Here is a 26,559-nt window from a genome sequence, read left to right on the forward strand (position 1 = left end):
AACCCAACGCCATCAATGGCGTCTCTACCATCACAGGTAGGCCTGCAGTCCAACCATGACCTTAGGTCACCGTCCCGACGGCCTGAAGCTTGTCCACCGACGTAGATTAACCGAGATTCCTTCGAATCTCATCGAATTTTTTGAAATCCCGATTTTAATTTCTAGGGTTTTTGTTTGAATTGTTGAGATTTTACAATCTTCGTCCGTAATCATGGTTGAAAACACCCAGGGGTACCGCCGAGTATTTCCGTCCAAGATTTGGCCACCTGCAGTGGCGGCGTCGGTCATTTTCTTCGGCGAAAACCCCTAGCTCTGCTAGGATTTCTTAGTCCAAGCCCGACCCTAGTTTTTTGGGCATGGCATCGACTCAAGCTGAAAAAAAAAAAAACAAATTTTTTTTTTTCGGGCTCGCTACTACAACCTAACTTTACCCTACACTCGGCCTAAATTGAAAGAAAAAAAAGTTCTTTTTTGGGCTCGTATGCAGTGGCCCTTTGCCTTGTCTCGGCCTAACTCGTGACACCAGCCCACGTGGCTTCGGTGTCCCCATACACGATGCTGCACCAGATCCTAGCCTGCAGCTAAAGAATCAATGCACTGCACTGTGTCTTACCAGAACCGTGCCCTTTTTCATGGGCTCTCTTGGATCCAACCCATACCTATTTAACCTAGCCTTTTTTTTGGGCCTGGGCTGCACGATTTTAATTTGCTCAGCCCACCTGTGGGCTTTGGCCCATGTTTTTGGGCCCCAAGCTTAATTGTTTATTTTTAGACAATTTGGGTTTTATAATTTTTCCACCCATACTTTAAATTTGTCCCAAAGTCCAAATATTTAATTCAATTATGAATATAGACCTGAAGTTCTATTTGCATATTTTATTGTTGCATATTTCTGTATATATATTTGCGTTTGTCTGCATGAACATATAAACCTGAAGTTCATAATTATTTCGAAACCTGAAGTTTCTAGAAACATGCCTTATTTGAAAACCTGAAGTTTTCCTTACAAACACCACCCATGAAAAATCGAAGCTTTTTCATGCAAATTTAAACCAATACATGTCTATTAGAACCTAAATGTTCTACTCCTATGTGAATGGATTGATATTCTTCTCCATTACATTAACCACATCTTGTTTATCTATTTTGTAATAGGAACATGTCAAATTTGAACAAAATCAACTTCACCGCTTTAAAGGTCTTTGGAAGAAACTACCTTAAGTTGGTCCAAGATGTGAAGTTCCACCTCACTGCAAAGAACTTGCATCCCGCCATTGAAGATGAGACAGACAACCAGGTTGGCGAAGTTGAGAAAGCCACTGCCATGATCTTCATCCGAAGACATATTCATGACGCACTACAAACCGAGTACCTTGCTGAGGAGGATCCACGAGCTATCTGGGTCACTTTGGCTGATTGTTTTGATTGCCAAAAGGACATCTTCTTGCCTGAAGCAAGACATGATTGACAACATTTGCGCTTCCAAGACTTTAAGTCTGTGAATGAATATAATTTTGAAGTTTGTCAAATCCGATCACTTCTCAAATTCTGTAATAAGACCTTGAACGAAGATGATCTCCTAGAGAAGACCTATTCGACCTTCTCTTCTACTAATATTGTCTTGCAGCAACAATATAGGGCTCAGAAGTTCACTAAGTTCTCGGATTTGATCTCTGCTTTGCTTCTCACTGAAAACCAGAATCATATGTTGATGAAAAATCATCAAGCTCGACCTACTGGGGCGATGGCTATGCCTAAAGCACATTATAGCACAAAAAAAGCCCAAAATATCAAAATAGGCATAGTAGGAGTGGCTAGAAGCCAACCCGTCAAGGTTAACGGAGCCAAGGCCCATCTAAAGGAGGAAACCGAGCCTAGAAGCGCCACAACCTTGCTTCCAAGGCCCTAAACTTCAAGCATAAGGGCAAAGCACCTAAAACCATGGATGTGGATATGTGCTATCGTTGTGGTTCAAAGGACCATTGGTCTCGTGTTTGCCGAGCTTCCCAGAAGGTTGTAGCTGAATATCATTCTCGTTGTAAGAAGTTTGAATCAAACTTAATGCAAGTGGATGAACCGGAGAGTACCAAGATGGAGGTTTCCGACTTTCAAGAGGCCACTACCCCTATAGAAGATTAGAATCTTAGACACAAACTATTTTTCTAGTTGAAATTTAAACAATGGGGCCGAATTCCACCTAGTGGTCGAACCCTCCCTTGTTTTTTGGTTTAATTTTGAACAATTTCCTTTATATTTGGATTATTTGCTGGTGATTTTTTTTTTTTTTTGGATATTAAGTTTTTAATTAATTACCATGCTTGAATACTTAATTTACTTTGAATGGATATTTGTTTTTAGAACTTTTATGCATGTGACCAATTCAAATTAATTTTCATCCTAAGTATGACTAGTGGGGAAGTTAGTTGTCTGGTAGATAGTGCAACCACGCACACCATTTTGCGTGAAGACATCTATTTCACTAACTTCATACCTAAGAATACACATCTGACAACCCTTTTAGGCCTATTCAACCTGATAGAAGGATACAGTAAGATGTTGTCCAATGGTACAATTTTGACCATTGATGAGGCACTTTAATTTCCGCGTTCCGGAAGAACATTGTTGAGTTTCAAGGACATTAGAGATAATAATTACCACGCTGAAACCTATGTAGAAAATGGAGTTGAATTTCTATCCATAACTTCATACGAATATGGCCAGAAGCGTATTCTAGAGAAAATTGAGCATATCCCAAGTGGTCTGTATACTATGACCATAAGCCCTATAGAAAGCCACTATGTGGCCGGCCCTACCTTTGGGACCGCGCACAAAATTACATTTTAGCATGATTGTTTGGGACACCCTGGACGAACAATGATGCGTCGTGTCTTCAAATCATCACATGAGCATCCACTAACCTGAAGTTTAGGTTCGATTCAAGGAATCGCATATCAAACTTGCTCTATGGGAAAGCTTATTATTAAGCTTTCTTATGACAAGATTCGTATGAATCCTCTTATTTTTCTACAAAGGATTCAGGGGAACATTTGTGGACCGATTCAACCTCCATGCGGACCATTTAGATAATTTATGGTATTGGTTGACACTCCTACACGTTGGTCACACGTGTGCTTGTTGTGCACAAAGAACACTGGCTTCTCCACTCTGGTGGCTCAAATTAACAAGCTCAGGGCTCACCACCCTAATTATCCTATCAAATCCATTTGATTGGCTAATGCTGGAGAATTCACATCTAAAACTTTTGATGACTATTGCATGTCAGTTGGGTTTGAAGTTGAACATCTAGTACCCTATGTTCGCACCAAAACAGTCCGGCAGAGGCATTCATTAAGCGTTTACAAATGATTGCTCAATTGTTGGTCATACCTACCAAGTTCTCGATCGTTGCTTGGGGCCATGCAATAATGCACACAGCCATGTTGGTTCACCTAAGGCCTATTGCGACTTAACCATATAGCGCCCTTCAGTTGGTTAATGGATACGAACCCGACATATTGCATCTGTGCGTTTTTGGTTGTGTGGTCTATGTGCCTATTTCGCCACCTTTACGTGCAAAAATGCATCAGCAAAGGATGGGAATCTATGTCGGATATGATTCTCCTTCGATCATTTGTTACTTAGAAACTTTGACAGACGATCTATTTACTGCTTATTTCGTGGATTATCATTTCTATGAGACAGTCTTCATGTCGTTAAATGGAGATAAGAACAACGCAAATTATCGTGGACGACTCCCACTTTGTCTCATTTAGATCCCCGCACCGCTTAGTTTGAAACTAAAATGCAGGGCATATTAGATCTTCAGAGTATAGCTCAAAGCATGCGAGATGCTTTCACTAATTTAGTGTGAATGACAAGATCACATATTCCAGCTGTGAATGTTCGACTGACTTCCTTCCTGGAGGCCCGAGACGCCAACTTTGGCGATCCATGTACATTAGCGGCTAGCCAATCATCTGCCTCTACACATAAGCGTGGCAGACTACTTGGTTCAAAGGATTTACACCCTTAGAAGAGAAAACCCACGGCACAGGCCCCTGAAGAGCCTACCGTGAATTCGACTGTTGCTTACTCATTCTATCCAACTCATGAGGAAATTATAGATTACGGAAGCGTCCTTGAAGAGACGAATCCACATTTCAAGAATCATGATATTTCAGTCTATTATGCTAGCTTGGATGATGTTTGGTGTATAGATAAGATGATTGTCGACGATGCATTAACATATGTAGTAGCTACTGAGATCATGTTAAGCGATGAAAATGAACCTCGTTCCGTTAATGAATGTCGACGTAAAACTGATTGATTAAATTGGAAACAAGCAATCCAAGTCGAACTTAATTCGCTTGCAAAACGTAAGGTGTTTGGACCTGCAGCTCCTACTCCTCTATATGTGAAGCCCATTGGTTACAAGTCGATTTTAGTTCGGAAGCATAATGAGAAGAACGAAATTGTGCGTTACAAAGCTCATCTTGTTGCGCAAGGCCTCTCATAACTCCCCGCGATTGACTATGACGAAACTTATTCACCCGTTATAGATATGATTACTTTTCACTACCTTATTAGTTTGGTAGTTTCCGAAAAACTAAGTATGTAGCTGATGGAAGTAGTAACTGCGCATCTCTATGGGGATCTTGATACGTAAATTTATATGAAAGTTCTCGAATGACTTACATTGACTGGATCAAATATTTCAAAACCCTGGAACACGCTCTCAATTCTGCTAAGGCGGTCACTTTACGGTTTGAAGCAATCCGGAAGAATGTGGTATAACCGTTTGAGTGAGTATTTGACTAGTCAGGGATATGTGAACAATGAACTATACCCTTGTGTCTTCATTAAGAAGTCACATTCCAGTTTTGCGATTGTTGCAATATATGTCGTTGACATGAATCTTATTAGAAATCCTGAAGAGCTCACGAGAACTGCTGTGCACCTGAAGTCAAAATTTGAGATGAAAGATCTAGGAAAGATTTGATATTGTCTCGGTCTCAAGACAGAGCACCGTTCAGATGTAATCTCAGTACATCAATCGAACTATACCCAGAAGGTATTGAGCTGCTTTAACGAGGATAAAGCGAAGCCTTTGAGTATTCCTGTGGTTGTTCGATCCCTAAATGCAAAACGAGATCCCTTCCGTCTGAATGAGGATGATGAAGAGATTTTGGTGCCTGAAGTTCTTTATCTAAGTGTGATAGGAGCTTTATTGTACTTAGCTCAATGCACTAGACCTGACATCTCATTCGCTGTTAATCTTTTGGCAAGATACAGTAATGCACCAACACACAGACATTGGACTGGTGTTAAAGATATTTTTTGTTACATTAAGGGTACTACGGATTTGGGCTTGTTCTATCTCTGCGGATCCTCGAGTGATGCCACACCCCCATATCTGGAGTCGATTCTCGCCTTGTTGGTTATGCCGATGCTGGAGAGTTATCTGATCCGCATAAGGCATGTTCTCAAACAAGTTATGTCTTTACCATTAGAGGCACCACAATCTCTTGGAGGTCAATTAAACAAACCTTAGTTGCCACTTCGTCTAACCATGCTGAAATTCTCACCTTACTCGAAGCAACTCAGAAATGATTTTGGTTGAGAGCAGTTGTGGGCCATATTTGAAGCTCTTGCAATCTTTACCCCGTCGTTGATGTCCCGACGACGATCTATAAAGATAACGCAACATGCATCGAATAGCTCAAGAAGGGTTACATCAAATGAGACAACACCAAACACATTGTGCCGAAGTTCTTCTTCTCACATCAACAATAAGAGCATCAGAAGATTGAAGTCAAGCAAATCCGTTGACAAGATAGTCTAGCCGACCTCTTCACTAAATCACTATCGAAGGCGATGTTTTAGAAGCTTGTTCAAGGAATTAGTATGCGTAAACTTTCTAAGTTGTAACATTGCTAGTTCTCTTTGGAATTGTGTCAAACTCAGGGGGAGTATCCTGAAGTATACTTGCTTGATCTTAATGTACTCTTTATCCCTACGATTAGGAGCATTTTTCCCACTGGGTTTTTGCTTCCTAACGAGGTTTTGACGAGGTACCCATATTGGGTTGATCATATCCCTGATGACGTCCCGTAGACGTTTCATTTGACTTTGCATTACTCACGCATTTTTTCTTAGACTATGGATTTTGTCCCTACTCAAGTTTTTACCATAGCCATAGGGTTTTTTGTGAGACTTACTTCCTTATGCAAGTTCCTACCTTATTTGAGAATAACGTGTTCCCAGAATCAGTGCTGACAAGTCGACTTCCTCATCCTCTACATGATGCCGAATCTACTTGAGTATTTACACACTCAAGGGGGAATGTTGTAAACTTCTAGTTTAAGTGTGAATGTGTAAATCCTATATTATATTTGATTCTAGTTATTCTTTCCCATATGGACTTGTATTCCTTAGAGGAGAAGGATTTCTTCTCCCTCTTATTACTATAAATAAATGCACTGCGTAGGGGGAATAACACACATTCCTCTACACAACTCTACAAACATATATCTCTCTCTATTCCCTCTTTGTACTGCCACCCCCTTCCCCTGTCAATTAAATATAGGCCATAACGAATCTCCGTATGTTTGTTTCCTTAAACTTATAATTGTGAATAAAAACTTACGCATTTTTTGTTTTTTTTTTACGAAAACATTGACTTGCAACTCAAGGTTTTACTTTTTTTTTTCTTGTACTGTTTAATATAAAAGACAATAATATATTGTTCTTTGTACCATAACCTATCAACAAATTTTTTTTCTTAGTACAACGATATATTTTTACACTAAGGGGAGGGGGAGTTCGGTTGAGCCATACAATGGGCAACCGAATTTGGTGTCGAATTCGCCATCCACGATATTCAAACCTAAGAACTCTCATTTACAAGTGTAGAAGAACATTACCAGACCATAGTACTGAGTGGTAATTGTCAACAAATTAAGACTTCAAAAAATTTTGAACTAGCCATTATGAACTTGATGAAGTTGAATTTTCTTTGAAGTATTGAAATAAAAAGATAAAATATTACAAAAATGTTTTTAGTTATATTTGTATCATCTCTCCAATAGAAATTGAATCTACATTTGTTGGTGGCCTTACTTCTATTAGAAATATAGTACAAATGATACAAAGAGATGGTAACTATAGCACTAGTCAAAATATTATATCAATTGAGAGGATTATTGTGCCGCAGTCTTACAAAGTGTACGTCAATTGAGAGGCCCAATTGGTCTTTTTATTGCCTTGTGTTAGGCGATCTCGTGTTGCTTTGGTTTTTTCTTTGTTGTTGCCCTTCCTTCAGCTTTTGGATTTTGAGATTTATATTAATTGAGCTATATTGATTACTTGTTCGAAAAGAAAACAGTGCACGAGGGAGGATCATCATCCCTGCAAGGAAGGAAGCAACTTTATATCTTTTCTTGGGGCTAGAGTCTGCTAGCCATAAGTTTAGATTCGTGTGCTTTCATTTCATTACCAAATATATACTAAGCACAGCACTGCACCAGCAGTTCAAATTTAATAACCTTCGTCAAATATGCATACACAAATATTGGATATATAGTTGCAGTAATGGGAGCCCTGCTAGCTGCTGCATCTGCATGATCGATCTTTCTAACATAAAAGCATGCTACATACATCCCATTCTTATACACACACACAGACACACACACACACATATATATATGAATTCGATTGGTGGATCGCATCGGAGTTAGAACTTAGAAGTTCTCTTCTTTGAACAAGTCTAACAATGCAAGTGCCTGCAAAAGTCAATATTCCAAACCACAAGTTTCAGAAGCAAGCGAAGCAACCCAAAAAAAATATTAACTTTCACTATAAAACTAGCATACATATATATGTGTATGTATTCTGGCATACATAGAATTGTAAAGAAAAAGAAGTTAATTGTGATGAAAAATGACCTCAGGCACAGAGAGTTGTAAACGGAACTTGGGGCCATCATAGTGGTAAAGTATTGGCCTAGATGCATCCTCTTCTAGTGGTTTGCATCTTTCCTTCACTCCAATTCTAACCTGAAAATTAATCAAATCCAATTCGTTCTCGATTTCAAATGGTTGGAAAACAATCAAATGTCAAGTATATAATATACAACAATTGCACAGTTTATTTCGAATAGAAATTTCACAAGAATACAATATATCTCACAATATAAACAATTAATAAAACTAAATAATAAATCACAAAACACTGACTTGGTTAGGAAGATAGAGGCTTGCAGTAGCAATCTCCTAAGACAAAAATTCGCCCCTACACCAGTGCAATAGTTCAATGGATGTCTATCTTGCTGGATACAACTATCTAATCCAAGTTCTTGCACACGAACTTGGATTCTTGGCGAATTGGTTATGCGTTTCTCTGTGAAATATGGAGAAAGGAAACGAAATTGATGGATTGAGTTTCTGATTTTATTGCCATATATATAATGGCGTAACTTGAACAAATGTAACCGTTCATGCTTATCAGTTTTTTAAAATGGACGTAACTATTCAATCAGTTTTATCCTTTCAGAAAAACTGAATCCAAAAAAAAATCAACAATGTAACTTGTGTTTTTCGTCCATCTGAGCCCCAAGGCCCAAGGCCCATCTTTGACATTTAATATATACACCTAAACCCTCCAAGTCTAAGGCCCAAAGTCCATGGCTTTGGCCAACCATAAGTGTGGGAATACACTTATAAAGTGAATTTTTGAAAGAGGAATGGGCGATGTGGGACTGGGAGGTCCCTCATAAACACACAAGTTCCAACAATACCCCACATTTTCTATTCAAACTCTAGCAATACCCCACATTTGAATAGAAAATAAGATACTTACTAAATTAGTAACGGCTTTCTAGAGAACTTAGATATGATACACATCGGGATAGGTGTCTTTTGGACTTGAACCGTCTCTAGTGAGTGCTTATTGGATTTGCCTAATGAAGCAGTGAATTTAATATCTTGAACTGATCATTCTTGGTAGTAATCGAAACAATAAGTATCACACATATCACATCTTGACACATGTCAATTCATACGGTTGTGTTCATTTTGGTCCTGAGCATATCCTGATTTCATGAGATCTTTAGAGAATTGTAGCCAAACCAATTCTCAAGGATGCGACCCCACATCAATCTCATATAGGTAATGCTAATAAAGAATATCCTGTTCTATTCATCTTAACCATAAGATATTAGCATTATTAAGAATAGTTATTCACCCTTTTCGTTTTACAGGCAACACACTATTTTCCATCATAAGAATGAGTAAAGATTATGTGTTTCTTACTTTGAGTTTTCCTCAACTAGTTTGCCTATTGAACCTAGACCATGGGATCTCCAATCAGCTAGGTTAGGTTTTCGTCAAGTTATAACTCATTGAGTTGGCTTTAAACCCATTCCCTTGATGTAAATGCCACTTGATCCTTGGATAGGCCTTTTGTCAAAGGATCGGCAATATTCTCCTTAGATTTAATATAATCAATGGAAATAGTTCCATTCTTGAGTAGCTATCTAATGGTCTTATGTCGTCGCCTTATATGCCTTGACTTCCCATTATATTCAATGTTTTTGGCTCAACCTTGTGCAGTCATGCTGTCACAATGTATACATATTGCAATCACAGGCTTGGGCCATAATGGAATATCTTCCATAAAATGTTTAAGTCATTCAGCTTCATCAGCAACTGTATTTAAGGCTATAAACTCTGATTCCATTTTCGAACATGCTATGCACGTTGCTTGGACGATTTCCATGACACAACTGCTCCACTAAGTGTAAATACATATCCACTTGTGGATTTACTGTATGTGCTCCCTGAAATCCAATTTGCATCACTATGTCCTTCTAATACAGGGGGATATTGAGTGTAATGCAAACCATAGTTCATTGTATGCTTTAAGTATCTTAATACCCTTATTAAAGCATTCCAATGATTTCTTCCAAGATTACTTGAATACCTACTTAGTCGACTTATTGAATAAGCAAGATCAGGTCTTGTACAATTCATAATGTACATCAAGCAACCTATAACTTGGGTATACTCCAATTGAGATACACTATCTTCTTCGTTTTTAGTAAGTTTATAAATGGGATCAAAAGGAGTTACTGCAGGTTTACAATCATAATGTACAAACCTTTTTAGAACCTTTTCAACATAATCTGATTGAGTTAGGACGTATCCATCTGAATTCCTTAGAATTTGAACTCCAAGAATCACATTAGCTAATCTCATATCTTTCATATCAAAGCTAGAATTTAGCATTTTCTTTGTGGAGTTAATCACATCTTTGTTTGTTCCCATTATAAGCATGTCATCAACATATAGACATACAATAACACAAGCATTTTTCGTTTGCTTAACATAAATGAATTTATCACTTTCATTGATTTCAAATCCATTCGTAATCATATTATGATCAAATTTTTCATGCCATTGCTTAGGAGCTTGTTTAAGTCCATATAATGACTTAATCAATTTGCAAACCTTCTTTTCTTGACCTTTGACAATGAAACCTTCAGGTTGTTCCATATATATTTCTTCGTCTAATTCATCATTTAGAAATGCAGTCTTGACATCCATTTGATGTATCTCGAGATTGTATACAGACGCTATGGCTATTAATAACCTTATCGATGTTATTCTAGCTACTGGTGAATAAGTGTCAACGTAGTCAAGTCCTTCTTTTTAACGATACCCTTTGGCTACTAAACGAGCTTTGTACTTGTCTATGGTACCATCCAGTCTCAATTTCCTCTTGAAAATCCATTTGCGTCCTGTTGGTTTATTTCTAGGAGGCAAATTAACCAATTCCCATGTATTATTTTGCATGATGGATTCTATTTCACTTTGAATAGCTTCTTTCCAATAAGGTGCTTCAGATGATTCTAATGCAGCCTTATAAGTTTGAGGCTCTTCTTCGGTTACAAAAGTGAGGAAATTAGGACCAAAATCCTTTGCCATTTTTGCTCTTTTACTCTTCCGTGGTTCCAAATCTTGGCTTTGAACTCTAGAAGTTGAAGTATGATTATCGTCATCATTTCTTGTAGTAACTTCATGTAACCTTTTGTTCAAAACATATGACCTATCTTTATAAGGAAAAATTTCCTCAAAGAACTCAGCTTCTGCAAATTCAAGTATAGTATTCATATGAATGTATGCAATTTCAAATTTATGAACCAAAAATCTATATGCCGAACTATTATTGGCATGACCAATAAATACACAATCCACTGTTTTTGGTCCAAGTTTTTGTCTCTTCGGAAGAGGCACTTGGACTTTTGCAAGACAACCCCACACTTTCAAGGTTTTATATGTAGGTAACCTACCTTTCCAGATTTCATAAGGAGATTGATTAGTCTTCTTATGTAGAATTCGGTTCAAAATCATATTTGCAGCAAGGAGTGCCTCACCCCATTAATTATGTGGTGCACCAGAACTGTTCAACATGGAATTAATCATATCCTTCAATGTACAACTTTTTCCGTTCAGCCACTCCATTTTGTTGAGGAGTATATGGTGCTGTTGTTTGATGTATTATTCCATGTGTTGAACAAAATTATGCAAAACCATTAAATTCGTATTCACCACATCTATCCGATCTTAAGACTTTTATTCTTTTGTCTAGTTGATTTTCGACTTCATCTTTAAATGTCTTAAACATGTTTAAAGCTTCATCTTTACTATGAATCAAATAGACATAACAATACTTGCTGCAATCATCAATGAAAGAAATATAATAGTTCTTTCCTCCACGAGTTGGTGTGGATTTGAAATCACAAAGATCATTATGGATTAAACCAAGTATTTCGTTGGATTTTTCCATTGATTTATATAAGTGTCTTGCATATTTAGATTATGTGCATATCTCACATCTAGATACTTTGTTCATGGAACATTTGGGCAATAGGCCTAAGTTAACCATTCTTTGAAGAGAACGAAAATTAACATGACCAAATCTTGCATGCCATAATGTAGAGGACTCAATCAAGTAAGCAGAAGAAGCACTAAGCTTGTTATTATTATTAATAGCATTAGCAGAAAGTACATTCAGTTTGAAGAGCCTCTCAGCCAGGTAGCCCTTTCCCACATACACCTCACCTTTGGTGATTACAAACTTGTTAGATTCAAACACAATTTTGAAACCTTTGTTACTCAGAAGTGATCCAGAAATCAGGTTCTTGCGAATATCAGGAACATGTAGAACATTGGTGAGTGAAAGCTCTTTTCGGGAAGTGAGTTTGAGCGTCACTTTTCCCTTCCTTGCAACGGCAGATGCAGTTGCATTTCCCATGTACAGATTTTCTCCACCATCAACAGATTGGTAAGTAACAAATAAATTCCGATCAGCACACACATGCCTTGTTGCTCGTGTATCAACCCACCAGTCATTGGAATTAGTCAATAAATTGACTTCAAAGACAACAACAACAAACGTGTCTTCTGCAACATATGCTTGATTGGAACTCCTAGAATTCTGATCCTTCTTGTGGCGGTAGTCCTTTGCCCTCCTTTGATTTTCTTGAAGGTTTCCCTTTTCACAGTAGTCAGTGCTTTCTTTACAGCATCCTGTTTTTTTTTTTTTTTTTTTTTTTTTCCTGATGGTGCCTTGCCTTGTGTGAGTCACCTTCTTCCACAACATTGGCTTTTGCCTCCAACAATGAGACATCATACTTCTCATTTTTGCGATGATCCTCCTTCACACATAGTTTGAGAATCAACTGATCCATGCTTATGTCTTCAGGTAGATGCTTCAGAAAAATATTAAAGTGCTTCCAATTCGAAGGTAGTTTCTCTATGATAGAGCCAACCACAAAACCTTCTTTCAGACCAAGGTTTTCTTCATCTAACTCATGAACAATCACTTGGAGTTCTTCAACTTGCTTGACAACAGACTTAGTGTCACTCATCTTGTAATTCAGAAATTTTCCAATTACAAACTTCTTGGAACTTGCCACTTCAGACTTGTACTTCTTATCCAGAGACTCCCACAGCTCTTTCGTTGTCTTATATGATGAATAAACATCATACAGAAAGTCATCTAAAGCATTCAGAATGTAGTTCCTGCATAGAAATTCACTGTGAGTCCAGGCTTCTATAGCTTGCAGAATTTCGGCAGGAATATCTCCCTCTTCTGGTGCTTTGGGGGCCTCAGAAGTAATCACATGACTCAAGTTCAGAGTTGTTAAGTAAAACAACATCTTCTGTTGCCAACATTTGAAATCAACTCCCTTGAACTTCTCAGGTTTCTCAACGTGTTGCTTGACGACACCAACATTTGATTGATCCATAAAATTTTGTCTTAGATTGTTGGAAAACAATCAAATTTCAAGTATATAATATACAACAATTGCACAATTTATTTTGAATATAAATTTCACAAGGATACAATATATCTCACAATATAAACAATTAATAAAACTGAATAATAAATCACAAAACACTAACTTGGTTAGGAAGATAGAGGCTTGCAGTAGCAATCTCCTAAGACCGAAATTCGCCCCTACACCAGTGCAGTAGTTCAATGGACGTCTATCTTACAGGATACAACTATCTAATCCAAGTTCTTGCACACGAACTTGGATTCTTGGCGAATTGGTTGTGCGTTTCTCTGTGAAATATGAAGAAAGGAAACGAAATTGATGGATTGAGTTTCTGATTTTATTGCCATATATATAATGGCGTAACTTGAACAAAAGTAACCGCTCATGCTTATCAATTTTTTAAAACGGACGTAACTATTCAATCAGTTTTATCCTTTCGGAAAAACTGAATCCAAAGATAAATAAAAAACATAACTTGTGTTTTTTGATCCATCCGAGCCCCAAGCCCCAAGGTTCATTTTTGACATTTAATATATACACCCACACCTTTTAAGTCTAAGGCCCAATGTCCATGGCTTTGGCCCAATTCTTTTTTATACCATAAGTGTGGGAACACACTTATAAAGTGAATCTTTGGAAGAGGAATGAGCAATGTGGGACTGGGAGGTCCCTCATAAACACACAAGTTCCAACACAAATGACTGAATCGAAAAATTAAATAAATATTATGCCAATTGAACTACTAATGATACCTATTAGCACTTGTACCTGTGCTGGAAATCTTGATTCTCCTTTGCACTTCTTGTCTTGCCACGCGGTTGGCTCGTTGTTTGATCCTCCAAAGCTTACAGCCTTTTTTACAGAGGATCACACAAAGGTAGTCAATCTAATTTCTCAAATTAAGGATAATACGCAGCTGAATATTTGATACATAGATATAATAATTTATATGTGCAAACCTGGAAGACTCCATGTAGCTGGTGACCTGTGTAGTTATACAGAAAAAGAGGTAAGCTAGGGGTTATTGCCCTTACTGAGTCCTTATATTTCTGAGGCAGACCTGAAAGTGGATATATATATATATATATATATATATATATCTATATGCAACCATTCATTATTTTGAAATTTTGTAACATCCTGAATTAAAAAACCAACTATGCTCCTCCAAACCATGATAATAAAAAAGTAAACATAAACAAATAGTCAGTGTTCATATATGTTGTAATTCTATCAACAGAAACAAGAAGTTTATCAACAGAAACAAGTAGTAATTAGTTAGGTAGAGAGAAGTTACATACCAAATAGTTGACGGTGTAGGTCCTCTTGCATTGTTTTGTTGTTGCATACGAAAATGTAACCACCCAAAACCTCATTCCTTGGCAGCATTTCAGACTGAGGCAGTCATTTGCCACTTATCATGACTAAAACTATTACTACTATTACTATTAGTCTGCTGCAGCTGCACATAGTAACTGGAATTATAATGCTGCTGGCCTCCTTCTTTCATCTTCAACAACTTATTCCATGGCATTGGCATACTATTAGTAATGTTGAGACTATTCGTCTTATTTCGATAATAATAGTACTCCTCGCGATCATCTAATTCATGATGATGATCAATATCCGCGTTCAAGTCATGAATTTCTGTCATATTTCTCATGAATTGATTGTTTTCAAGAGCAAGGCTTGATGGCGGTTCCCTCCATGTTTGGTAATGGAACTCATCTTCATTCCCAGCTGCTGGTGACTGCCACACAGAGCTTCCATTGCTCATTGATACTGTGATTTTTGACCGCCCCTGCATGCCTGTGAATTACTGTTTACTAAGAGCAAAGCAAGGCTACTTGTGTGGCGGTATTTTATTTGGTGGACATTTTCATAATATGCATTGGTCTTTCGGCTATCGTGGGGTCCTTTTATTTTTGAGTTTTGCTTTTAGCTAGAATATGAATCAAAATAGTCCGCTATTTAAACGCACCGGTACTAGTACTAGTATTCAAAAACAAAAATTAATGCATGATTGAACAATTTGATTTTCAAACGTTGCTCCCTCCCGCTTTTCTTATGATATGATATATGCATAATGCATGAAAAATTAATTTTACTTGGGGCTTGGGGGTCGGCGGCATAAGGATCAAGCAAGAAACAAGCTTTGTTTTCTTGTTAATTTAATTCAAACATCAAAGTAAAAAATAGTGGACCAATTGTATGCTTTTGTAATGAGTAAAAATGTATGTCTTTTTTGTGTTCTAGCTACTTTGCCCTTTCATTACCACCAGAAGCAAAGCCTCTAAGTCAATAACTTAACTATTCGTGTGCCGGTTTGAACCATTTTAATTTATAATGACAACTTGACATATCTGAAGTATGACATAATTGACATTGATAAGAGTGGAAAATGAACATTTCAATTTAAAACATAGGTAGTCTTTTTAGAGTAGAAAAAACGATTCTGAAACTATTGAATACCAATTAAGTGAACATCATGAACCTGCCAAAAGGTTCTTGCTAAGACACTCATACCGAAGCACACAAATCAACCCCAAACCAAGTGGAAGCCACGACTGATGTCTGCCGTTGATTGGCTATTCCCATAACTAATGAGAGATTTTCCTTCAACTTGGAGACCAATCACAATGCATGACAACACCACATTAAGATCAATCCTACATTGGCCTATCTTTGAAAAGTTCCTCCAACTTTACCTCTATTAAAGGTATAACTCTCATTCTAGGCACGTGGCTTTCGTCATTAACCGAAGGTGTTTAATTTGTTTTGTATGTACAACTTTGTCAAATTTGAAGAGCGCAATTTTGCTACCACAAATTTGCACGTTCTTTGAGAGCTTCATTGAAAATTCTCAAAAAGCTTTTGCAATTCTTCTTTGAATTTTCCCCTCTTTGAATTTTTTAACACACCCAATCTCTAAAACTTTTTAAATGCTTTGATTTGCATGCTCTAGAGAAAGAAAAACATGGTTAGAAATTCCGAAACCACGACTAATGGCACTCCTTACGTGCTTGGATTCTGAACAGGGAACAGAGACAATGGAAGGCCCTTGACCCTTCTCTAATGCTCCGCACGGCAAAAATGGAGGCGGGACGGTTGCCACCTCCGTCAACAACTACATCAGGCCTTTCCATGATCCTTGTCGCAACAGTGCCTGACACCACACCAGCAGCAACCACGGCTCCAGTCTTGTAGAATCAAGCATGAGTGTTAGGTTTCTTTCTTAGCAGTCAGCCTAGGCCCAGGCAATGTAGGCCACAGTGCCTCTAACGCAGCAGTCCCAGTAAGCTCATTTCCAGCGGGCCCTCACGGGTCGACCTAAACTCGCGCCCAAACCGCTCTTGTAAACTGGCTCCAAGGCCGGTCCAACCAAACTCGGATTGCCTCCTTGAATTGACCTTGATTCAAGCTGTACAAGTTGCTCCAGTCAATGAACCGACTCGTTTTTTGATGAATCCAACTCGTTTTTAGGCAATCTGACTCATTTTCTGGTAGATTCGATGTCGTCCATTACACTTTCACCACCACAGAGATTCTTATCAACCTAGATCCTTCATTCTGAATGACGAGATGAATATGACTAGCAGGTTGTAAACTTGACAATTGTACCGTGCAGCAAACCACTCTAGTGAGCTAACTCTTATAGCACATCACCACACAGCACGCTCTTGACTAGGTGTCCCAAAGCAGCCTGGTTTGGTACTGAGGTGATTCTGAAAAAAGCTGGTATCAAAAAAAGCTGGGAGCTGTTTTTGTGTTTGGTAAACATTCAGCTTCAGCTTTTTTTCACAGTTTTGGGTGAAAAAAAGCCAAAAACAAGAAGCTGCAAAACCCAGCTTTGAAAAACTGGCTTTTTTTCACATCTGTTTTACATAAAAGTTTACCAAAAACTATAATACTGCTTTTTTTTTTTCAAAAGCACTTTTACAAAAAAGTTTACCAAACACTCTGCTGTTTTATTTCACAGCTGCTTATTCTCACAGCACAGCAGAAGCAGCTTTTTTTCAAAGCACAGCAACACCAAACCAGCCCGAAGCCTCCTGCAAGGAACAACATCACACTTGCAGACTGTCGCAGGGGGCAGCCTAAGACACCACTACCTCAGCAAAGGAAAATCTAGAAGCCAGAAAAAAGTCTCATCAACGAGCAACTGCGCAAATTCTAGTGTATTGGGATTGTGGATGAGGTGCTTCGACATCACCTGACTTTACCTCACTTAATATCCAAACAAGAAACAAATGATGATTTATTTATCTAGTTTGTAGTGTGAAGTAGCGGTGAGACCCTCTTACAAATTCCACTCATAATGAGATATTAACTCATTACCGTTGGCGCGCTGGAGGGAGCGAGCGCCAAGTGACCTCGTTTTCACCACCAAAACTCCAATTCGGCTTACATAAATAAGTTCAAAGTCTTAAGCAGATCACTGAACAACTCCTCATAATTATTCTAGTTGTCCTGCAGTTTTGCTTCCGCAAAGTTCACTACATTTCGCCTATTTCAATGAAGATTCAAGGAGTTATTCAGAAAGCTTTGGTTGCATGCACAACTACCAATTCCAAGCTTTTAAGTGCGAAAGGGTAAACCAATTTTCCAACACCCATCTTAGTATGCTCTCCAATGAGAGATTGTAAACTAAGTTTCCAACACCCATCTAGGTATGCTTTCCTTCTAGAGAGCGTAAATTGTCCGGATGTCCAAACGTGGACGGGTTCGTTACACTAGTTTAATTGGGAACACATCAACATTCAATGACGTTACCCAAAATTAGCCACCATAGTCTCTTCATGGGATCACCATACAAGACTTAGTTAACTAAAGAATTCTTACCCCTGGCCGAATGTGTCAACTCGACTTCATTACCAAAAGAATATTAAGGCAAATACTGAAATAGATAAGCAAGCTATTAGTTAGCTAAAACTATAAACCTTTAGCTGTGGTTATTGTGTAATTAGTTGTAGGAGCTAAGGGCATTAAGGGCATTAATGCATCAATCCTTTAGCTATATATACTCTCTTGTACTGATGTAATTATTCAAGAAAGTAAATATCATTTTTTACAGAGAGATTTTCTGTTTCTATATGGTATCAAGTTACCAACCGCCTCACACCTCTCATTCACCCACCACCTCCATCCTCTTCCGCTCACTACCTCGATCGATTTCTTCCGATTTCTTGATCGATCTCTACCTTTGATCTGGAATTTTTGTCTCGATTCATCATGGCATCCCCTTCTGAACCATCATCTCCGATGGATTCACCGCCATTACCAAAACCTAATCTCTCTGGAAGTTCTCCCTCTCCAAATTCGTATCTGTCTCTTACGATTTAGAACATCGGAAGTATGGTACCTATCAAGCTCAAGTGCACCAACTATCTCCCAAAGCGTGCCTTGTTTGCTCTCATTCTTCGTCGCTACAAGATCCTCTTTCTCATTGATGGTACTGAGCCATGTCCGGCTCCTCTTCTCCTTGATCGATCTGTGAATCCAGTGTTTGAGCAGTGGTTTGAGAAAGATCAAAATCCATTAATCTGGTTGAATTCGACACTCTCTGAAGATCTCATTCCTTTCACGGTTTGAGTCTCTACATCTCGAGAGCTATGGCAGAAGCTTGAACAACGTTTTGGTGGAGTCTATGATGCTCATGTTCATCAACTTCGCTCTCGTCTTCAATCTATTCAGAAAGGTCATCAATCGATCTCAGAATATCTGCAACAAATCAAGGAAATTTCTGATTCTCTCACTACCACTGGTGCTCCTATCTCCGATCGAGACCTAATTGCAGCGACACTTCATGGCCTACCAGATGAATTTGAGTCGTTCATTGACTCAATCATGCTTCGGTTGTTTTCTACTTCTCTTGATGAATTACATGGCATGCTGCTTACTAAAGAATTATCCATGGCTTGTTGTAAGCAAACTGGTTCCTTTTCTATCACTGAGCCATTTCAGGCATTCTCTGCTCACTTTTAGGCACCATTGCTGCCTACGCCTGCATCTTATTCACCACTTCAATCTTCCTTCCGTTACAACTCTAATCTTGGGAGACAAAATCGCACCTTCAACAGAGGCAATCGCAATCGCCATATCAATCGTGGCTCTTTCAATGGTAATCATCGTGGTTCTCAAAATCATCCTCAAGGCTCCCGATCAAATTATCAAGGCTTTTCATCATCTTCTAGCACCAAGAATCCATGTCAAATTTGTGGTTCCACTAGCCACGAAGCTATTGACTGTTTTGATAGGATGAATCTTGACATCTTTGGAAGAGTACCACCAGCCAAACTTGCTGCTTTATGTGCTCATTATTCTTCCAAACCCTCTCCCTCTTGGCTACTGGACTCTGGAGCTACATCACATATTACCAATGATATTGCAAATCTTTCTGTCTCCTCTCCCTACACCGGTGAAGACAGAGTCTATATCGGAGATGGTAAAGGTTTATGCATTAAAAATATTGGTTACTCATATTTACATACTCCTCATACTGATTTCAAGTTGAGTAATGTACTACATGTTCCACATATGAAGCACAATTTACTGTCTGCCTATCAATTTCTCAAAGATAATGATTGTTCTGTGACTTTTGACCCTGATGGATCTACTGTAAAGGATTGTGTTTCGGGGAAGACGCTTTTGTGCGGCCAAGTTGAAGATGGGTTTTATCCTCTGCAAGGTTTCAATAGCACTGTCATTTCATCACCATCAGCTTTCATTAGTGTCAAGGCACCTGTGAAGATTTGGCATCGCAGATTGGGTCATCCATCTTCTTCACTATTTCGAAAGGTTCTATCCAGAAATAATCTTGCTGTACAAGGCAAGACCACTGTTGATTTCTTTTATTCAGATTGTGCTCTTGCTAAAAACCATAAACTTCTATTTGGATGTGCAAGTTCTACTACAAGTCACAGTCTCCAACTGCTTCACTGTGATCTTTGGGTTCCTACGTCTGTTCTCTCACCTAGTGGTTTTAAGTACTATATATTGTTAGTAGATGACTACAGTCGCTATAGTTGGTTGTTTCCTTTAAAGGCCAAATCTGATGCCTATTCTACTTTTGTTGTATTCAAAAAGTATGTAAAGACCTTACTTGGAAATAAAATCAAAATCGTACGCTCCGATTCAGGGGGTGAATTCACTAGTACTCTATTTCAATCTTTTCTTCGTTCTCATGGTATTGTACACCAATTAAGCTGTCCCCATACCCCTGAACAGAATGGTTGCACAGAAAGGAAGCATCAACATATTGTGGAGACTGCTCGAACTTTACTTGTTGCATCTAATGTACCTCATCTCTATTGGGTAGAGGCCTTCTCCACATCTGTGTATCTTATCAATAGGTTGCCAATATCCGGACTCTCTCAATCTCCTTGGGAACTACTTTTACAAAAATCCCCATATTACTCCAGATTGAAGGTATTTGGCTGCCGTTGTTTCCCATGGCTTAAGCCTTATGTTCATTCCAAGTTGGATCCTAAAAGCAAAAGTTGTATTTTTTTAGGGTATAGTTTACAATACAAAGGCTACAGGTGTCTTGAACCTCAAACTGGGCGAGTATATATTTCTCGACATGTGCAGTTTGATGAAACTGCATATCCATTTCACACTATCTCTCAACCAGCTGCTGCAGTTCAAGACTCTAATTCACCTGCTATGGATTTACATTTCTCTATTCCTTTGTCGAGAATCTCCTCAAAATCACCATCTTCAAGATCCATCATTGGAGCATCACAAAATCCTGATTCTTCCAATTCTGTCTCACCTTCTGACCTTATTGAAGCAGCATCGAATCCTGCATCTTCAAGTACCTCCCAGTAACATTCATCCCATGGTGACTCGTTCCAAAGTTGGCAAATATAAGCTTAAAGTCTATGCCGCTGCCAAGCATCCCCTTCCATTAGATATTGATGTTGTTCCCACTACATATCTGCAAGCATCTAAACATGTTTATTGGCGATCTGTTATGCAAGATGAATTTAATGCCTTGCAATCTACAGGAACTTGGACATTAATACCTCCCTCCCTTACTCAAAATGTTGTCGGTTGCAAGTGGGTTTTTAGAGTTAAGAAGAAGCTTGATGGTACTGTTGACAAATTTAAAGCACGCTTGGTTGCAAAGGGGTTTCACCAACAAGAAGGCATTGATTTTCAAGAGACTTTTAGTCCTGTGGCTAAACCCGTCACAATTCGAGTCATTCTATCACTAGCAATGCAATTTAATTGGTTTTTGCACCAATTAGACATCAATAATGCTTTTCTTCATGGGGATTTAAAGGAATCTATGTACATGCAGCAACCTCCTGGCTTCATTGATTCCAGTAAGCCTCATCATGTCTGTCAATTGCGAAAATCTCTGTATGGCCTCAAACAGGCCCCCCGAGCTTGGTTTGACAAACTTTTTCAAGCTCTCCTACAATTTGGATTTGTGCAATCTTCTTCTTATGCTTCATTATTTGTTCTTAAAGATCCCTCTCCAGTCATTGTTCTTGTTTATGTCGATGACATCTTAGTCACTGGCCCAAGTTCATCTGTGTGTAATCAGTTCATTCAAAAGCTCAGTGCTCTTTTTCCAGTTAAACATCTTGGTCCACTGCACTATTTTCTGGGATTAGAAGTTCATCGGTCTGCTAAAGGTCTCTTTCTTCATCAAACCAAATATCTACTGGATCTTCTGAGAAAAACTAATATGGATTGTGCTAAGCCTTGTTGCACTCCTCTTGGTTCCACAAAACTTGATCACACGGGTCCTCTTTTCTCCAATCCTACTGAGTACAGATCTATTGTTAGTGGTCTGCAATACTTAACATGGACCCGTCCTAACCTCTCATTTGCAGTAAATCAAATCTGCCAGTTCATGCATGCTCCTCGAGAACAACACTTGCAGGCTGCAAAACGAGTTCTTCGTTATCTTAAAGGAACTATATCTGAAGGAATTTGGTTCAAAAAAGGTTCTTTTCATCTCACTGCTTTCTCAGATGCAGACTGGGCAGGATGTACATTTGATTGACGTTCCACCAGTGGTTATTGTGTCTTTCTGGGTTCAAATCTTATTAGTTGGAGTGCAAAGAAACAATCCACTGTTGCACGTTCATGTACTGAAGCTGAATACCGGTCCCTAGCCCACACTGCTGCAGAAATTACATGGAGATATTGATTTCTCTCTCTCACAAGTTCCCAATCTCTGGTGTGACAATATTTCTGCAATCTCCCTAGCTTCTAATCCAGTTTTCATGCCAGAACAAAACACATCGAAATCGACTATCACTATATTTGAGAATTAGTCTTGGCTAAGCTCATCAAGGTTCAGTTTGTTTGCAACCAAGATCAATTGGTTGATGTTTACCCCAAGTCTTTGTCCAAAGGCCGGTTTCGTTATCTCAAATCCAAGCTTCCACTTGGTTCAATGGTTGATCCCAAGCTCAGCTTGAGGGAGTGTATTAAGGCAGATACTAAAATAGATCAGCAAGCTATTAGTTAGCTAAAACTGTAAACCTTTAGCTGTGGTTATTGTGTAATTAGTTGTAGGAGCTAAGGGCATTAAGGGCATTAATGCATCAATCCTTTAGCTATATATGCTCTCTTGTACTGATGTAATTATTCAAGAAAGTAAATATCATTTTTTACAGAGGGATTTTCTGTTTCTATAAAGAACCATAAGTGCAGCGCATTCCGTGAATAGCCGCCCATGAATTTTTTTATACAACTGCATGCAATTGTCGTGCCTAGTTAGCAAATTTTGTGTCTCAATTGAGCTCTCTCATGTTGCGTTAAGAACTATGCCAATCAAGGGATCAGTAACCTAAAGTGCAGTAAGTTCACCGAACAAATGTCCACAAATTTCTGTACACGTTTGTTGGGACTAGTTAGTGAGTTTCATGTCTTTATAGAACTCTATCATGTTGCACTACGGGCTACATATCTTAAGGATAAGTGACCTAAAATGCACCACATTCCCTGAAGTGTTGTCCACAAATTCCATACAATACACTCGTTTTCTTTGTCTAATTAGCGATTTTCGTGACTTCATAGAGCCTTGTCATGCTGTGTTACGGGTTAAGTAGCATAAATGATCACTACTCAACATTACAAGTGCAATACAACTTTTTTCGAGCATCTTATGTGGGCTTTCATCATAACACAAGCTTCGGCCTTGTGGAGAACAAGATCTAAAAAGCTCAATGTACACTACCCTTTTAACCTCGCCTCAATCGCACAAACAGGTTCTCATGTCAGACGAGTTTTGAGCAATGTAGCCAACAACCGGCATGACAGTGCCAACACACGGTCAGGAGGCAACAACATATGACCAGCTTGATAGCTCACACTCTAGAAAACCAAAATCACGCCCTATGTTGTCCCTATTCAGAGGCTCCAATCTTAGCAGTTTCATCCTTAGTTGCTCTATCTACAACAGTTGAGGAGTCAGATTCCTACTCCAAGTCTAGAGGGTCCAATAAGCAGGCTAACCTACAAACGAAGCCTCATGCCTCTCTCTTTCTCCGGTGGCTCCAGCCGACTTCACCACACGCGCAGCACTCAGCCCACTTATCTCCAGTCTTCATGACATGCAGTAAGGGCAAAACACACTAACAACACTTGGCAGAACACGCAAAGAAGAAAATCAGGGGAGAGGGGATGATAAATTCTCTCTCTCTCTCTCTCACTCCTAGAAGACTTATACTACAAGTAAGTCTCAGAATTCAATCCAGTCAATGAATCAATTTTTGGCATGTCAATTCAGCTTGGGACTTTTATATCTCCTGCACATAGACTTTGTACGTGCAACGCATCAAATATGGGGGCATTTACGAAGCCAAAAATAATCCAAAAAATCATGGGGCTGACACGTGGACTTTTATTCACTATTGACAAAGATGCCCTCATTAACTAGCGAGGCCCACACTTATTTCAACGACAGTTCAAACAATGAGAAGCCCTGAACCGCTAACAAGAACTACTCCAAGCTCAAATGCCCATGGCAAAGAAGATAACATAAGGAAATTAATGGTAGAATTATAACTAACTCCTACCTTTAAGCTTTCCTGTTTGAACTTTGAAGATAGATTCTTTTAATCAAAGAAATGCAATCACAATAAATCAAGGATTCATTGCAATTGCGTTTCTTTGATTAAAAGATTCTGGTTTTGGTTTTTGGAATTACTGTTAAACCAAGTCCGAGTCTTGCTAAGTGGCTGCCATCATTACAACTACAGTCATCATTGTCATAAAGGAAAGAGAGCAAGAGGACATGTGAATGCTGACTCATGGACAGCAGGGAAGACATTTTTATTATTGCTATGCTATTGCTCCGAGTGCTATGGTGTGCTGTTAATGAGCTGCTGCATGTGTGGAGTGCAGTCCTTGTCTTTTAAAAGTGTAAAGTTGTATATTGTAGTGTATATAACAAAGCCTTCCCGTAAGGCTTAAGTGTGGTGAATTATTAAGATCAGAAATTCTTACATGGTATCAAGAGCCCTAGCAGTCTAACGACTTAGATCTTTTTGTTTTTTTTTTTTTTTCTCCATGGCTGATACCACCAACGGCGCTGCAACTTCCAACCCTACTATGAATCCTTTCTCCTCCATGACTACGCTTGTCAACATAAAACTAGATCGAACCAACTATCCTTTGTGGTTGGCTCAGATCCTTCCAATCCTCAAGAGTCGTAACCTGATGGGATATGTTGATGGGTCCATCATCTGTCCACCCAAACATCTTCCTGGTGCTGCTGCTGTCAACCCTGCCTACACAATCTGGGTGCAGCATGATCAACTGATACTAAGCTGGATCAATGGCTCTCTCACACCATCTGTGTTATCCGCTGTCGCCAGCAAGAGGTCCTCCCATGATACCTGGGAGGCTCTAGAGCAACGGTATGCTTCTACGTCCCAAAACCGTATTTTGTTTCTTCGCAATGAACTGATGCAAACTAAGAAAGGTGACATGTCTATTGCTGATTATCTTGATCGAATGAACTCGATTGCTGATAACCTTGCCCTAGCTGGCAACCCCGTGAATGATGATGAACTGGTCCAGATTATCTTGAACAATTTGGGCCCTGCCTATGAAATGACAGTGAGTGCTGCTCAAGCACGTGATACTCCAATCGCGTATCCTACACTTGAGGCCCTCCTTCTGACTACCGAGAGACGCATGGCTGCACAGAATGTTCTGTCTGTGGAGGCTCCTCCGGTGAATGCTTTTGTCACTACCAGAGGTCGTGGTGGACGACTTCGTGGAACTGGACGTGGCGCTTTTCAGACCACACGTGGTGGTGGTGCGATCAATCCACGGGGGTTCTTTCCTCGCACCAATACTCAAAGGACAAACTCGGCATACAATGGTGAGAAAATTACTCCCACAGGAGAACGACTCACATGCCAGATATGTGGAAAACAAGGGCATCCTGCCCTAGATTGCTATCAAAGAATGAATGCAGCCTATGAAGGGAGAATTCCAGCAAAGCAGCTTACTGCCATGGCAACATCTTCTGTTCCTCTCAATCGGCAGAATAATGGACTGTGGCTTTTGGACACCGGTGCTAATGCTCATGTAACTCCAGACATCCAGAATCTGGTAAACCCACAAGAGTATAATGGTAATCAGAATGTGGGTGGTGTAGGTAATGATACTGGCATTTCTATCTCTCACATGGGTTCGAATCAACTACAAACACAATCTTGCTCATTTAAATTGCAAAATATTTTACGCTGCCCCACTGCTTCTACAAACATCATTTCTGCACACCGTTTTACCCTAGACAATAATTGCTATTTACTCATCTTTCCTCATTTCTTTCTTGTTAAGGACCTCAAGACCCGGAGGACGCTTTTCCGCGGGCAATGTGAGAATGGCTTATACCCATTTTTTGGTGGCAGTGGACAGATCCATAACCCTATTTCAGTGTGTCTAGGCATTCGAGTCTCGGCTCAAAAATGGCATTCACGTCTTGGTCATCCTGCGTCGTCTGTTATCAAGTTTTTAATTTCCAACAAACAAGTACCCATTCATGGTACTGCGGATGTAACGTTTTGTCATTCGTGTCCTTTAGGAAAAAGTACTAAGCTACCGTTTAGTACTTCTGAGTCTGTTTCCCAACTTCCCTTACAACTTTTACATTCCGATGTTTGGTGTTCTCCAGTTATTTCAACTGAAGGTTTTCGATATTATGTTTTGTTTGTGGACGATTATTCCAGGTACTCTTG

The 26,559-nt window shown here is 39.1% G+C and overlaps 1 protein-coding gene and 2 pseudogenes across 1 annotated transcript; 1 reads left to right on the plus strand and 2 right to left on the minus strand.

Annotated features, from left to right (window-relative positions):
- Positions 1-949: 949 nt before the first annotated feature.
- On the plus strand, positions 950-1,974 carry LOC148693306 (uncharacterized; annotated as a pseudogene).
- A 5,765-nt stretch (positions 1,975-7,739) lies between these two features.
- LOC137727483 (B2 protein-like) lies at positions 7,740-15,053 on the minus strand. Its single transcript, XM_088677537.1, has 5 exons — positions 14,644-15,053; positions 14,302-14,402; positions 14,111-14,194; positions 7,944-8,054; positions 7,740-7,781 (listed from the first exon to the last, which is right to left on the minus strand). The coding sequence occupies exons 1-5, from the start codon at positions 14,729-14,731 to the stop codon at positions 7,740-7,742; spliced, it is 426 nt and encodes a 141-aa protein (XP_088533663.1). The 5' UTR covers positions 14,732-15,053.
- Positions 12,420-13,309, minus strand: LOC148693307 (uncharacterized; annotated as a pseudogene).
- Positions 15,054-26,559: the final 11,506 nt, after the last annotated feature.

Source organism: Pyrus communis, chromosome 10, assembly GCF_041283825.1.
Source record: "Pyrus communis isolate YQ-2024b chromosome 10, ASM4128382v1, whole genome shotgun sequence".
Classification (NCBI taxonomy): domain Eukaryota; kingdom Viridiplantae; phylum Streptophyta; class Magnoliopsida; order Rosales; family Rosaceae; genus Pyrus; species Pyrus communis.